The following is a 16,525-nucleotide window of genomic DNA, read 5'->3' as shown; positions in this document are numbered from 1 at the left end:
TTGATTCTCAAGATGTGTCTGAAGATATTTTGTGGGTCACATGGTTATGAGTTGTGGTGGGAAAAGTGACGTGTGTGAGTGTGTGTGTGTGTGAGAGAGAGGTCAGAAGGCAGCGTGGCAACCTGAAGAGAGAACAGAGCCAAAGTTCAGCAGGTGGGGATTTTGGACCCTGCTCTGCCCTTAACAAGCTGTTAGGACGTTTGTGTAAGTCACTTCCCTCTCTGGGCCCATTCCTTACATGTAATGTGAGAGGTTTGGACTGGAGAATGGGGTTCTTAGCCTTTCTTTCTTTCTTTCTTTCCTTTCTTTCTTTCTTTCTTTCTTTCTTTCTTTCTTTCTTTCTTTCTTTCTTTCTTTCTTTCTTTCTTTCTTTCTTTCTTCTTTCTTTTCTTTCTTTTTCTTTTCTTTCTTTTTTTTGTTAGACTCCCGCCCCTAAGTTTGTTTAAACCTTTTCCAAGTGTCTTTATTTAAAAAATCCATAGCCAGAGTAATAAACTTACAAGGTGGCTCTCTCCTATCAAGAAAGAGGTTATACTTGAAACAAGGTTATATTTGAAAACCTTATCCTAAGGTGGAAGAAACGGGCACAGAAGACCGCATATTGTCTGATTCCATTTGTGTGAAATGTTCAGAGTAGACGGACTGAAGAAACAGCAGATAGGTGAGTGGCTGCCTGGGGCCATCAGGATCAGGGGAATGGGGAGTGACTGCTAATGGATTTGAGGTGTCTTTGGGGGGGGTGATGAAAATCTTCTAAATTTGATTGGGTGATGGTTGCACAATTCTGTGAATATACTAAAAACCACTGACTTGTACAGTTTAAATTGGTGAATTATATGGTATCTGAATCATATCTTGATAAATCTGTTACTTTAAAAAATAAGGTTAGGGCGCCTGGGTGGCTCAGTTGGTTAAGTGACTGCTTTCAGCTCAGGTCATGATCCTGGAGTCCCGGGATCGAGTCCTGCATCGGGCTCCCTGCTCGGCGGGGAGTCTGCTTCTCCCTCTGACCCTCCTCCCTCTCATGTGCTCTGTCTCTCCTTCTCTCTCTCTCAAATAAATAAATAAAATCTTTAAAAAATAAAAAATAAAATAAAAAATAAGGTTATAATTCCAAATCTTATTCATATAGTCTCCTTTAGCTTATTTTTTTCTGAAAGCTTTTGTGGGGGGGGGGGATGTTCAAACATTTAAAAACAGAGAAAGAATAATACGATGACCCCCTGTCACCCAGCTTCAATAATTATCAACATAATCTTGCTCCATCTACTCCCCCACCCACTTCTCCCCATTACACCTCCTGTACTGGATGATTTCCAAGCACATGTTAGGCATCATATTGTTTAATCCATAGATATTTCAGTACTCATCTCTAATGAGTGTGTTAGCATAACCATAATACCATGTTCACAACTAAAAATAAATAACTCACTCCTTAGCATCATCCAATATCCAGTCAGTGTTAATATTTTCCCAACTGTGTCATACATTGATTTAATCTAAAACAAGGCGCACATACTGAATTTGGTTCATATGGCTCTTAAATGTCTTTTATTTCATAGGTTCTATTGCCCCTTTTTTTCCTTGTGATTCATTTATTGAAGAAAGCAAGTTGTTTATTTTACAGTGTCTTCCAGATTTGGGATTTTGCTGATTATATCTTAATGGTGTTGTTTACACGTAGTAAAGCTCCTTTACACATTAAATCTTATACAGAATCCCAAAACACAAAAGAAGATGAAAAACCAAACCACCCTGGTTGAATCAGAATGAGGGACTTGGAGTGGGGATCTGTCAGCCTCCCCTCCCCTCTGCTCTTGGGGTGCTTCCAAGAAACAAACTACAGGGGACACAGTTTAAAAACCACTAGCCAGGGCGCCTGGGTGGCTCAGATGGTTAAGCGTCTGCCTTCGGCTCAGGTCATGATCCCAGGGTCCTGGGATCGAGTCCCGCATCGGGCTCCCTGCTCCTTGGGAACCTGCTTCTCCCTCTGCTTCTCTCTCTCTCCCTCTGTCTCTCATGAATAAATAAATAAAAATCTTAAAAAAATAACAATGTTTATTAAAAAATAAATAAATTAAATAAAATAAATTAAAAAAAAAATAAAAAACACTAGCCAGGGGCGCCTGGGTGGCTCAGTCGTTAAGCGTCTGCCTTCAGCTCAGGTCATAATCCCAGGGTCCTGGGATCGAGTCCCGCATTGGGCTCCCTGCTCGGTGGGAAGCCTGCTTCTCCCTCTCCCACTCCCCCGGCTTGTGTTCCCTCTCTTGCTGTGTTTCTCTCTGTCAAATAAATAAATAAAATCTTAAAAAAAAAAAAAACCCACTAGCCAGGATAGTTTGTGTGTGTGTGTGTGTGTGTGTGTGTGTACCACATGTTCAAAGCTCAGGGCTGCCCTATCTTTTTTTGGCTCTGATTACTCTGATAAATGCCTTATCTGGGACAGTGACATAATACACAAAGGTGTTCAGGGTGATGGCAAATTCAAATTCACTAAGACTCTTACTAGAAGGTACACAAGCCCAGTCTTTCTCTGCCCTAGGGATTCTTACAAAGTGCTCTGAGGCAACATGCCACCTACATCCCCTATGCACGTGGTGGGACGAGGCCCTTTCTCCCCTCCCCTTAATAGGACTCAGGTGCCCTCTTCCTTTAGCCTAAAGCCACAACTTCTCATGATCTCAAGGATCTCCGAGCACTGGGGAGCCCCTGGCCTTTGGGCATTTTAGCTGGAGCAGCCCCTGGAGTGCCAACCAAGTTTTAAAGACTCAGTGCTTGCCTTCAGAGAGTTTACAGCTATGTGGCGAAATAAAGCAAGAGCCCTTTGGGTAATTAACACCAAGTGCAGTAAGAGTGATGAGGAGGGAGGGTTCAGATCTCATTACACGATCTGGAAGGCGATGGAAGAGGGTCTCAATTCTCTTTTAAAATATTTTATTTATTTATTTATTTATTTATTTATTTATTTATTTGGGGGGGGAGCAGAGGGAGAGGGAACAAGCAGACTCCGAACTGAGCGCAGATCCTGATGCGAAGATCCATCCCATGACCCCCGAGATTATAACCTGAGCCAAAATCAAGAGTCTTAACTGAGTCAGATGTTTGACTGAGCCACCTGGGTGCCCCCAGGGTCTCAATTCTGATATAAGACTGGGGAGGGGAGGGGTGCCTGGGTGGCTCGGTCGTTAGGCATCTGCCTTCGGCTCGGGTCATGGTCCCAGGGTCCTGGGATCGAGCCCCGCATCGGGCTCCCTGCTCAGCAGGAAGCCTGCTTCTCCCTCTCCCGTTCCCCCTGCTTGTGTTCCCTCTCTCGCTGTGTCTCTCTCTGTCAAATAAATAAATAAGATCTTTAAAAAAAAAAAGTTGTCTTAAAAAAAAAAAAAAGACTGGTGAGGGGAGATACTGATGCAGGAAAATGATAAGCTGCTAAGCATGCCCAAGGACTAAAGAATCAATCTGATCGACTGGAAGGATGATTCAAAGTAGGGGGTGGGACATTTTGCCTGAGAACATGATTAGGAAAGGAAATGTGATGCTAAAATATCATAAAATGGGGGCTGGCTCAGTCAGGAGAGAGTGTGATTCTTGATCTCAAGGTCATGAGTTCGAGCCCCACGTTGGGTGTAGAGATTACTTAAATAAAATTTTAAAAGCTAACTAAATAAATAAATAGAATACCATAGAATGCACTTAAAACCAAAATATAGGAGTCTGTAGTTTAAAAAATTACATAAAGTGTGTACCTATATGTTGTTCCTGATTGTCAATGCCCTCCAGCCAAAGACCAGCAATAAAACTGTGGAACAAAATTGGGCGTAAGGATTCATTCCAACAAGGAGACCACACACCGTGGTGGAGCTGTGGGCATCCAGGAAAAGGGCGATAGAAAGGACCTGGGATTTTTATTTTTATTTTTTTAAAGATTTTATTTATTTATTTGAGAGAGAGAGAATGAGAGATAGAGAGCACGAGAGTGAAGAGGGTCAGAGGGAGAAGCAGACTCCCCACCGAGCAGGGAGCCCGATGTGGGACTCGATCCGGGGACTCCAGGATCATGACCTGAGCCGAAGGCAGTCGCTCAACCAACTGAGCCCCCCAGGCGCCCAGGACCTGGGATTTGGACTTAACATTTGTTGATTTAGGGAGAGGTCGAGGAAGCGAGGGATTGCTTTGTTATCAGAAAGCTGGGGAATTCTGTGATTGGGAAACTTAATGCATCTTATGAGGAGGCAGGAGTACAACTGCGCCCAAAGTAGGAGGGGTCGAAGAAAGAGCAACACGGCCGCGGGCGAGGAGGGGGGGCTTGGTCATATTTGTGGCTTGGACAACGTTCTTGTTTCTGTCTGAGTTTGGGTGTGACTACAGGGAAGTCTTGTTCTTGACCTAGCATGGTCAGAGAGTGGCCTGGCTTGATGGTGGTACTCTGCAACACCGTGTATGTTCCCTGGAAGAAAACCAAAGCCAAGCTCTGAGTGCCAGGCCCATTCCTGGGGCTTTTCCCCTTCTCGTGCTCTTTCTGGGAGCTGGGTGTTGTTACAGGAGTCTGGTGAGAGACTAGAAGGAGAAACAAAAGGAAAGAGGAGAATTTCCCAAGAAAATTTTCTGGAGGAAATAGCAGGGAGCTATGAGGTAACACAAGAACAAGATGCTAGGGGGGAGGGGACACCTGGTGGCTCAGTCGGTTACGTGTCTGCCTTTGGCTCAGGTCATGATCCTGGAGTCCTGCGACCCCGCGTCGGGGGGTCCCTGCTCAGCGGGCAGCCTGCATCTCCCTCTCCCTCTGCCGCTCTCTCTCTCTAATAAATAAATAAAACTTTATTTATTTATTTATTTATTTATTTATTTATTTATTCATTATCTTTAAAAGAAAAGGTGCTGAGAGGGGGCCAGGGTATACGGAATGTTCTAGGGAATGGGGTGGCTTGGAAGCAAGAGATGGAGGTCTGGAAAGAGGACCTGGGAACACACGTGTACGTCTGTGTGAGTAAAGATGTACACAGGTGGAGAAAAGTCACACGCACAAAGCTCCACGAGCTGGACCGAGATTTAGGAGTAAAGTATGGGAATGGCAGAGGGTGATAGAGGAAGCCGTCTGGCTTCTGTCTGGTTTCAGACTTGGCTGGAGGAACAGAAGAGCGGAAGGTAGCCAGAGGAAGCACAGGGCAGCCGTACGCAGAGCAGGCGTTAGGAGCAGGAGACTGGTGAGACCACAGCTGCAGGCCTGCCTGCCTGCCTTCTCTCTCCATCACCAGGGCTCAGGCAGGACCGAGGTGGCCACTGGCTCGCTGGGTGAGCAGGAGGGAGGCCTCGTGCTGGGGGGTGCAGAATCCTAAGGGAGGAAAACACCTCAGACACGTGGGAGGGAGCTGGACAAGGGTGTGGACCCTAAGCCAGACCTACCCCCACGTGCATCTTCCCACGGAGCAATTCCCTCGTCATCCTCTGTTCTCCCACCGTCCTTCTTACCGCCTCCCTGGGGAGTCTCTCCTGGGTTCCTTGATCTGGTCCTTCTTGATCAGGCAAAGAGGGGTACAAGTATAACCCCCCCCACCTCTCCCCACATATCTGGCCTGCAAACATGAGGCAAATGTGTTTTGGCAGGAGAATGACTGCAAGGAGATGCAGTTTCTCTATCTCTAAATGGCTAGATTCAAAACAAGACCAAGAAACTACGGAGATCACGGCCATCCTCGGCTTAAGCCTTCCTCTGGGGTCAGGTCCACTTTGAATAAAATCCAAGTTCTTGTCCTGGCTTCTAGAGCCAAACAGGACCTGCCCTTGCCCCCAGCTGGCCTCCTCCCCCGCAGGCTTCCTCTCTCCCACTATGTCCAGCCATACTGACCTTGGTTTGATTCCTCTGATGATGGCTTTCCAACTTTCTGTTGACAAGTCACAGTCAGAAATAACATGTTAATCACAACCCAAAACATATACACACTCATGCTTATGTACATACCCACTTACGTATATATACATATAGATAGCACACAGACACACATACACGTGTACATTTATATTGAAACTAAAAGTTTCCCAAAGCGGCCTTTTACTGCTCTCCCTGAGCCTGGAATGTCCTTCTTCTTTTCTTCTTGAGTATCTCCGCGGGTACCTTTTCATCCCCTAGATCTCAGATTTAGTGTCACCTACCCAGAGAGGTCACTTAGGCTAAAGTAGCCACCCGATCATTCTCTTTCATGTTCTCTGGCATTTGTCACTATGATATTTTCTGGTTTATGTTGTCTGTTGACCGATTTTTTTATTTTTTATTTTTTGTCTTTCTCCTCCACTCTGATAAAGTGGGCCCTGTAGGGGCAGGACCTTTTCCTTTGTGGTTCCCAGCTGTTCCCCTGGGGCCTAGAACAGTGCCTGGAGCACAGCCGGTGCTCAGTAACTATTTGTCGACCTGAAGGAATGACTACAAACAAGGCTCTTTCTCCCTTTGGGTGATTGTCATCTACAGAATTCGAACTTGGACTTGCTCTCTGAGAGCCCTTCTGGTTGTACCTACAGTCAGTCTTCAAGGACACACCAGAGAATGCCCTCCAGACAGCCAGAGTCCAGCAGCAGGCCAGACAGAGATGGTCAAGCAGTCCCCCGTTTCCCCGCAATCCGGTGTCCCGCTGAGGACAGGGCCTTACTTCCAAGCTGGCAAAAGCCAAGGGTGTAAGCCCAGGCCCTGAGCGAATGACAGAAAAGGCGGAACTGGAGGCAGCCAGACATAATGAAACCAGCCCTGCTGGCTACTTTCTGTGTCCTGTGTTCCACCTGCATCGTCTCGCTCAGTCCTCGGTCCTCTGAGGGTAGAAGAGGACCGATAGCAATCTGGCTCAGGAGTCAGCCAGGCCACCTTCACACCCTGACTCGCACGCATACTCGCAGAGGCAGCCCCGGTGGAGAGTGCGAGCTCAAGCCACATGGCCCACCTGGATCTGAGTCCTGACGCTCCGAGTCAAGGTCCTGCGACCTCCGATAGGTTACTGGACCTCTCTCCCTGAGCTTTCTTTAATATGGCAAGGCCTCACTGGCCTTACCTAGCATTCTTTCTGGCCCTTCCTACGGGGTGCAAGTCTTAAGCAAACTGGGAGTCTCCACTCGGCCCGCCATCCACCTGCCCTCGGGGCGCCACTAGCCTCCAGGGCTCCGGGGCCCTCAGTGGGTGGAGGTCCCGAGTCAAGGACCCAGCGCGGGCTAACTCGTGACCTTCGACAAGCCTCGACCTCTTGGAGCCTCGGCTTCCTCAGCAAGGACTTTGGATTTCCTGAGCCGGAGGTTTCATCCACAGCTAGGACGTTTTGCTGGCCAGCCTCAGTCATTCCAACCCTTCCACTTCCTCTTCCCCGAGAGAGAGTCAAGAGAGTGGCCAGACAGCCCCCACGGCTGTGCTTAGGAAGCCTGTCCTTCCCTCTTCCGGTTTTGTGCAGACTGAGTCCCTTTCCCTGCCTCCCCAGGCTAGTTCTCAGCCCTTCCCACATCTCTTCCTTCGCGTCCCCCGGTGTCACCCGCGTCTTCTGACTCCGCCGGAGCCGAGTCCAGCTCCGCGACTCTGGCTGCCGTGTGAACCGAATTGAGGGATATAGGGCTGCGAAATGGCCCTGCGTCCCGGGGGGACCCTTAGGTCGGGGTGTAACAGCTCCAACACTGAGGCCTTTGCCGGAGCAGGCCACTGCGCTCAGGGCTCTCTCGCATTGTTGCGCCGAAATCTCTCCACAGCTGTCCTAGGTAAACCCCGTTTTTGTCCTGACGAAGCCTCAACATAATGGGAGGGCTGTCCCGGTCCCCGGCTCCTCTGACTCCGCAGCTCCTCCTTTGAATCAGTGGGACTAGCTAAGAGCTGCCTGGCTAGAGGTGCCTCTTCCGAAGGAAGAAAAAAATGCGACAGTGGGGGAAGTTTCCAGGAGGGAAACAAGATAAAAACATAAAAAGGATAAAAGACCCAGAGGCACGTACGGTTCAGCCATGTGTTACAATCTGCATTGATCGGTGCTGAAGGGGTGGGAGAGGCAGAGTGATGAAAGATGGGTGGGGTAAGTCTGGGAATTTTCAACAGAAGGTAAGGATGTAGCAGCGGGAGGGCAGAGTTGGAGACACACACCCCCCGCCCCCCCCCCCCCGCCGCCCCGTCAGGGGAAACAAGGGCCCCCACCCTCATGCCTGCGAGGAACCGAACCATCAGGAAGGTGCTAGTGTGTGAACTGTGTTTATTTTTTCCTAAGTCTAAAAATACAGTGAAAAGGAAACACACACAAACTAAATTAACCAGAAATGGGGAAAAGTGGTCACAGCCACAGTTGAGAAACCAGAGGCAGGAATTTCAGGAACTGGGATCTCAGTGACCAGGGCATGGAAATTCCACCCCATGACGAGGTTCTTGAAAGCTGCCAGCTTCCGATCAGAGTTCCGAGAGCACTTTCCAGCAGCCTGGGGTGGGGCAGAGAGAGAACGACCGGGCCCGGGGGGGGGGGGGGGGGGGGCGGGGGGGGGGCGGGGGGGTGTTAATTCATCCCAGGTGAAAGACCTGCCACCTTGAGGGGTATAAGTGTGGAGTGCATAAGCTGTGGGGTCTTCGTTTCACCCTCTCTCCTAGTAACAAAAACTCTTAACAACAACCCCTTACTAAGCACTCAGCTGATACCAACAGTCTTGTGAAGTATCACCATCCCCCTTCACAGATGAGGACTGGGAGGCACAGAGAGGTTAAGTAATTTGCCTAAGGTCTCACAAGCCGGCAAATGGCAGAGTTTGGGACCATTGTGAGCTCACAGACCCCTTCTGTGGATCTGATGAAAGCTGTGTACCCAGGACCCAAGAAAGAGCTTGTAATGAACTTACGTACAACATTTTACATTCAATTCCAGGGAGTTCAAAGAGCCCCTGAACCTATTCAACAGTAAAGCAACTGGAGAGTAGGGCCAATGTTGAAGTATCAGCCACCCCATCCCCAAACAGTAAACAAAGCAACGGTGTACATGGGGGAAGGTGCCTGCCATCCCCTCAAAACCCCTGCTATCCTGGGAGCTGGGGTTCGCCCTCGCCGGTTCACGAGGTCTCCCCCAGCCTGCTCTGGTGTGGGGTGGGGACAGGGGTGGCAGGTGGGAGGGGGCGGGCTGGGAAAGCTATAATGGGCTCTGCAGAGAAGCCAGAATTGTGCTGTACTGGAGGACAACGCTTCTCCTCACCCCCTCAGGGTATCCTTTTCGGGTAGAGATTTGGAACTGCCTGGACGAGAAGAGATGAAGGCCTCCTCCCTTAATTAAATGCCCAGGGGTTGCTATGGAAACCAGAGCTTCCAAATCCTGGCCAGACAATGGGGAGAGGAGCTGCCTCCAGCCCAGACGAGTGAAGCTTTAGGGGCCTGGCTGGGGACAAGAAAGGGGGCCAGAGGGTGAGAAAAAGGGGGTGCCAGCCAGGAGCTCAGTTTCTCCTCTCCTGGGAACTGTGGGAAGGGGCCTCTCAGAAGCCAGGGGTCTGCCTGAGACAGGGAGGGGCAATGCTCCTGGAAAGGGAAGGGAGTGGGGGTGGGGTAGCAGGAGCCAGGCACTGCCCAGAACTGAACACCTCCTTTGTTCCCAGAGGGGAAAGCCAGCCAAGTTGGTAAACAAAGGGAAGAGGCCAGAGGGCAGACAGCTAAGTGATAAGGCCTGGAACTACAAAAAGCTGAGTAATGGAGCCTGACAGAGGGAGGGGAATCTTGAGTCCCACTGAGACTGGTAGAAGATTCTCGCAAGGTGTCATACTGACACACCCAGTCCCAGAGCCACGCGGGGCCCACAAAGACACACACGCTACAGAAGCAGTGTGTGCCGAAGCATGGGGCTTGGGTAACACTCAGACCCCCTATGTGCTTGTCCCCCTGGCTCCCCTCTGGAGCCCCCTTTTCGAAGCCATCCTTTGGAAGGTCTCTTTAGGACAGCAGAGGATAGTCTTCACTGTAATCAGCTTGGACTCCCTCCCGCATATGGGAAAGGGGCAGGTTAGCTTCAGGGACCTTACTTAGCCTGTCACCTCAGTGGAGGGGGAAGACCCCCATGTTGAAAACATGACAATACCTACCCCCCATCAGCATTCCTGTGCCAGGCACTGTGCTGAAGGCAGTAAACAATCTCTCTTTTATGCCCCCTCCAACTCTGTCAGGTAAAAACTATTGTCTTCCTTAGAGAGAGCAACCTGAGGGGAAGTTAGATAAAGCCAGCAGGTTTTAAGTGCAGAGCTGAGGTTTAAACCCAGGTTTGTGTGACTAAAGCCTGTGTGCCTTACCACGTTCACCATCTTTGCTCCAAAAACCTCTTGGAAACTTCTCTGAGCAAGCCCACTCTGTTCTCATCCCTTCACTCTCCCACTCGGTGTTACCTAAATACTTCTATAGAAGCAGTTCCCAATCCGTAAGCTGGTTATCTAAAGGGTTTATATATAACTTGGCTGTTTGGAACCCAAACACATTTTCCCCAGAGGAAAAGTATTAAATGGGTCCAGAAAGACCGTTTGACCCAGAACGGAGCTGACAATGGTACATCTAATTCAGGACTAGCCCGGGGCCCCAACCATCCCTAATAACATTGTTTCCTGGAGGAATACATCCCCAGTTACATTGGTGAGAAAGAAACAGCTCACTTTTCTCACTTTCTCCTCCCTGTTCTCCCTTATCCTGCTGGACTTGTATTCCAGGTGGGGGTGGCTGCGGAGGATGATAATAATTCATAAACCAGGCTGTTACATTCTGTGTGCTGACCAAAGGGGGTGCTTCTTGAGAAAGCGGAACAGGGTAGAGAAGGGCTAAGAAACCAAGCCTACCAAAACCGAAAGACCTATTTAGGCGACACAGAGAAGGATTGAGGGCGGAAGGGGTGAGCATGATGGCTCTCTGCAACTCTGTGAAGGACTATCTTAATTGCACATAGCTCCAAAGGGCCAAACTAAGACCAAGAAGTAAGAGTGAGTCCAATTTTTCTTTGATAAGGACGACTGTCTAAGTATTAAATCTCTTCAAACGTAGAATGGGCCTCTTGGTGAAATAGTGAATTCTCTGTCACTGGGAGTATTCAAGGAGAAGGTAGAAGGATCGGACATGTAGACCTCTGAGATCCCTCTAAATTCATGAACTCATTAAGCAAAATGTTATGGAGCATCTCTATGTGCCCAGTGCTATGCCAGGAGCAAGGTTTCCAGTGGAGAATAAGATGGGGTCCTTGCCCTCAACGAGCTTAGAGTCTAACGGGAGAGACAGGCATTAAACAAATAAACAATTGGATCTATAATTTCAAATGATGACATAGGTGATGAAGGAAAATAATCGGATACTATTATGAGCGAGTAACAGAAGAAATCTAATTCAGAGATTGACTCCCAGAGGGCCTCTCTGAGATCTGAAGGATGAGTGGGGGTCAGCCTGGGAAAAGGGTGGTGGCGGCGGTGTTTGTGTGTGCTTGTCAGGGAAGTGTTCTGGGCAGAGACAACAGCAAGTAAGAAGGCCCTGGGGCAGGAAAGAACAGTGTGACAAGAAAAGTGTGAGTGAGGGGAGACCGGAAGAGATGAGGTTGACAAGAGAGAAAGGGTCTAGACCTCTTAGGCCACAGTGGGAGTTTCCATTTTGCCCAGCCCCTTGGCCTTATCTCTTAACTAGTTGCCCCTCCCCGTCCAGTCCTGGATCCCTAGGCCTTGGTCTCCAGCAGCTCTCCCCAGTTGCGAGGCCTCACCATTCCCCATAAAGCCTACACTGCCCAGGGCACTCCCACAGAGCGGGTGCTCCTTGTACTTTCTCGGTGCCCTAGGAGCTGCAATAGTGGGCTTCTCATCTGTCTTATATGGGAGGCCCAGGTTCAATTCTTTTTTTTTTTAAGATTTTATTTATTTATTTGAGAAAGAGAGAATGAGAAATAGAGAGCACGAGAGGGAGGAGGGTCAGAGGGAGAAGCAGACTCCCCGCTGAGCAGGGAGCCCGATGTGGGACTCAATCCCGGGACTCCAGGATCATGACCTGAGCCAAGGCAGTCACTTAACCAACTGAGCCACCCAGGCAACCCGCCCCCCCCCCCCCCCCCCCCCCGCCCAGTTCAATTCTTAACCCTTGCCTTTCCTCTCAAGAAGTAGCCTAGTTTAGTGGTGAAGAGCACAGACTCTGGAGCCAGCCTGGCTGGGTTCAGACGGTGGCTGTCACTTATTTGATCTTGCCAAGTTACTTAACTGTGCCTCAGTTTCTCCATGTGTGAAATTAGGATGATGATCATGCCTATCTCCTAGGAATGTTATGAGTTAATATTTATTAAGTGTTTAGGACAGTGCCTGGCATGTAGTAAGCACAATATGAGTGTTTGTTAAATGAAATAAATCACTGGCAATAAATCATAGCAACATCTGCTTCTCTGTCTCATCCATGCTCTCCCAGACCTCCAACCAGGGGCCAAGCCTGCTGCTCTCTCTCTTCCTCTGCTTTTCTAGCCGTGGCTCCCTCTGGCCACAAGTCCAGTTCTAAAAAGTAGACAGAACTGAGTTCACTCCAGCCCAGCTCTGGTCACCCGAAGAAGAAAAGGTGTTGGTAATAGTAGGCTGCGGTCGAATCAAGGTGCCCTTGGGGCTCCTCCCTGCCTTTTCCCCATTCAGCTGTTTTCAGAAGCTGAGGGTGTTCTGGGTACACTGAGTATATCATTGAACCCCATTTCCTGGGCCCTGGGTCTGATCCCCAAGACTGAACGTGAAGCTACTCCCGCCTGCTCCCCTATCACCCTGTGTTCATTCATACTCCCACATTGTCACTGCCAGCTTTCTTATGTGTGTCCTTGAGGGCAGCAACTGTCCCCTGTTCTCTGCTGTACCCCTAAACTGGCGCTTATCCCTCAGCCTCATTTCTTTTTCTTTCTTTCTTTCTTTCTTTCTTTCTTTCTTTCTTTCTTTCTTTCTTTCTTTCTTTCTTTCTTTCTTTCTTTTTTTTAAGATTTTATGTCTTTATTTGACAGAGAGAGAGAGAGCACAAGCAGGGGGAGCGGCAGGCAGAGGGAGAAGCAGGCTCCCCATTGAGCAGGAAGCCCGATGTGGAGCTCGATCCCAGAACCCTGAGATCATGACCTGAGCCGAAGGCTGATGCTTAACCCACTGAGCCACCCAAGTGCCCCCTCCAGCCTCATTTCTCTCCGGTCCCCGTTCTGGCATCTCTGGGCCAGCCACACAGGCCGGCTGTCAGGGTCTCAGGACTGCTGTTCTCCCTCCTCGGGGCCTTTCCATGTGCTCTTTTCCCTGCCCGAAGTCTTCTTCCCCAGGTCTTTGCCTGGCCAGCTCCTACTCCTTCTTCAGGTCTCAGCTCACCCGACGCTTCCTCCAGGAAGGCCCGTGGTCTAGGCCAGTGGGTCTCCCAGCACCTCGATCTCCCTGCTTATCTCTTTACTTATCTATGTCTCCCACTAGCCTGCCAAACTCAGGCAGGGCAAAGATCATATTTATCTGATTTGCTCCTGGATCCTCAGTGCCCAGCACAGGGCCCATAACAGACGGGAGTTAACGCCCTGGAGCCCATGGATGAGCTTCCAGGGGTTCACAAGTCTCCCCAAACCATATGAAAATGTTTATAGATTTGTAGTGCATTCTTCCTGGGAGAGAGTCTGTATTTTTTATCATAATCTCAAAGGACATGTAACACCCATCCCTCCTCCCCCCCGCCTCAAAAAGGTTAAGAACCACATTGTAGGTACCGGTAAACACTTGTTTTTGATTGGTTTTATCAATCGATGCTCAATGAACAGTTACTGGATGGATGACTATGCCTCCACCTCAGGGTTAGGGTGTTTTTAATATTTTCAACGGATCGAGTACAACGCCAGAAGAAACCTTTGCCAGTTCAGCCCCTAACTCTGTGGGCTCAAATATCCCTGCCCCAGTGGGGCCCACGGCTTAAGGCCAAAGCTCCAGCGGCTCCAAGCTCCTGCGGGAGCCCGTCTCCAGTCCCCGAAATCCACCTGCTGCGCCTTTGCAGCCCGTCGGCTGAAAATCATCCTGGTGAGCACAGGGGTGGCGGAGCCGAGGAAGGAGTCCTGCAGGAGCTCTGAACGAGGGAGACTCTGCCCCCTGCCGGCTGCCCTTCTTCCCTCAGCGCGGGCTCGAAGAATGAGGTCAGAACAGGAAAGCGGAGAGCCGGGCAAGGGACGGGGGGCGGGGCAGGGGGCGGCCCCCCCCACCGGGCAGTCTTTCCCTCCAGGAGGAGGCTTTATTTTCAATCGAGTCAGGGGCAGGGTCCTATCTCCTCCCAAATTAGGAGTTTAGGCAGGGCCCGGGGCGCCGTGCGGGAGGAGGTTCTTCTAGAACTCAAGGGAGGTCCAGTCACTCCAGTCACTTGGCTTTCTGCTGGATCCATCTCTTTTCCTAGAGCCTGGCTACTGCCGACACCTTTGGATCCTGAGCCAATTCTCTGCATCGCCTGCCTACACTTGGCGTGTGCTGTACCAGCCTCCCCACATCACCATGGAAACAGGAGGCTCTGCGTCCATCCCAGAGCTGATTTGTGAAGCTATGAGAAGAATCTGGATTGGGGTGCGGGGCGGGGTGCGGGTGCATAGGAAGGCCAAAGAGATAACGTTCACAGAAATTGTGGAGACAAGGAGAGACATGGGGTGGGGGAGGGGGTTATTAGAATAACTTGTACCCTGTGAAAGAGAGGCAGCTTCCTCGACAGGCCATAAATGCAGTCCCCTCCTGGGCCACTGGTCAGTCCAAACTGACCAACCCCTCCCCACCCCACGGTCCTTTGTAGAGTGGTGAACTTGAGTGACTTCCTTAACCCCCTAAGCATCACATTTCTCATCTGTAAATGTAAAATAAAAAAAAATAGCAGCACTTCCTTCACCAGGTTATTGCAAGAATCCAATGAGGTGATGCATATACAACACCGCAGTTATTAGCACGTAGTGAGTGCTCAGAAACATGGTTATTGTTGTCCGTGTCTCTCTATCATTTGTGTCCCTCTAGCTCAACTGGCAGCCCTTCAGTAATATAATAGCTTACACTTCACAATCTTCAGTGTTTTTGCACACATTCTCTCATGTGTCCCACCTCAATCCTGAAAAAGGGAGATTATTCTCCCCACTTGGCAGACAAAGATGCAGATTCAGAGTTTAAGCTTGTCTAAAGGCTCAGCTCTAACCTAGGGCTATAACTCAGGGTTCTCGAAAGCCTGAGTTCATTGCCCTGTGCGCTAATCTTCTGTCTGTCTCTGTGCCCAGCACGGTGCACCCACAGTATCTCATTGTTGTCCTTGCTGACACTGAGCCTGGGGCAGGAGTCTCAGGGAAGAGCTAATCCTGAAATGTGGGCATTGGGTTTGACCCTGAAGGAAGCAGAAAACTCTTAATTGAATCCATAATTTAAAACAGTCCCACAAAAAGGGAGTGGCTGCTGAGGGTTTGGGGTTCTTTTGGGGGTGGTGAAAATGTTCCAAAATTGATTGTGGTGATGACTGCCCAACTCAGTACCAAAAACCACTGAATCGCAGGTGCCTGGGTGGCTCAGTCGGTTAAGCGTCTGCTTTCAGCTCAGGTCATGATCCCAGGGTTTGGGATCGATGGGCTCGAGCCCCGCATCAAGCCCCACATTGGGCTCCCTGCTCGGCGGGAAGCCTGTTTCTCCCTCTCCCACTCCCTCTGCTTGTGTTTCCTTTCTCGCTGTGTCTCTCTCTGTCAAATAAATAAATAAAATCTTTAAAAAAAAACATTGAACTGCACATTTTAAGTGGGTGAATTGTATGGTATGTGACTTACATCTCAATAAAGCTCTTATTTTAAAAATTCCCACAAATCAAATACCAGGCCCCGAAGTGGCACCCATGATATCCACCAAATATTTAAGGAGAAAATACCAATTGAACACAAATTCTTCCAAATAATAGAAAGGCTACTCTCTCCAACTCATTTTATAAGGCAAGTATGACCTTGATACCAAAACTGACAAAGACTTTATGAGAAAAGGGAAATTAGACTCATGATTACAGACGCAAAGTCCTATAAGCAAAGTCTTAGATTTGTTTATAGTATAAACACTTATACTAGCCATTTATTTTTCTTATTTTTTTTTAAGATTTTATTTATTTATTTGTCAGAGAGAGAGAGAGCACAAGCAGGGGGGCGGCAGGCAGAGGGCAAAGCAGCCTCCCCGCTGAGCAGGGAGCCTGATGCGGGGCTCGATCCCAGGGATCATGACCTGAGCTGAAGACAAATGCCTAACTGACTGAGCCAACAGGTATCCTTATGCTAGCCTTCTATAAAAAGAATAATACATCATGATTATGTTCACCTCCATCAAAAGATGAAGTTATTTTAACATTTGAAAATCAGTGTAATTCACTGTATGAACCAAACATTAAGAAAAATGAAATAATTGTGTCCACATATATAGACACTTGATTTATGACAAAGGAGACAGCATAGAGCAATAGATGCAGAAAAGTGTTTGGTAAAATTCAACATCCGTTCATGATTTAAAATGGTCAAATCTAGTAAAGTAAGGAATAAATGAAAAGTTTCTTCATTTTTTTAAAGATTTTATTTATTTA

The 16,525-nt window shown here is 48.9% G+C and overlaps 1 protein-coding gene across 1 annotated transcript in view; it reads left to right on the top strand.

Annotated features, from left to right (window-relative positions):
- The first annotated feature begins 351 nt into the window (after window positions 1-351).
- The window catches only part of CCDC65 (coiled-coil domain containing 65), a 39,095-nt gene continuing 22,921 nt past the window's right edge, over window positions 352-16,525 (top strand). The window contains exon 1 of the mRNA XM_027595182.2: window positions 352-661. Coding sequence (XP_027450983.1) covers window positions 625-661 — 37 coding nt within the window. The 5' untranslated portion in view covers window positions 352-624. The remainder of the gene's footprint in view (window positions 662-16,525) is intronic.

Source organism: Zalophus californianus, chromosome 9 (assembly GCF_009762305.2).
Source record: "Zalophus californianus isolate mZalCal1 chromosome 9, mZalCal1.pri.v2, whole genome shotgun sequence".
In the NCBI taxonomy this organism is placed as follows: domain Eukaryota; kingdom Metazoa; phylum Chordata; class Mammalia; order Carnivora; family Otariidae; genus Zalophus; species Zalophus californianus.
The sequence above is the reverse complement of the archived record's forward strand: the minus strand, read 5'-3'. Positions and strand labels throughout refer to the sequence as shown.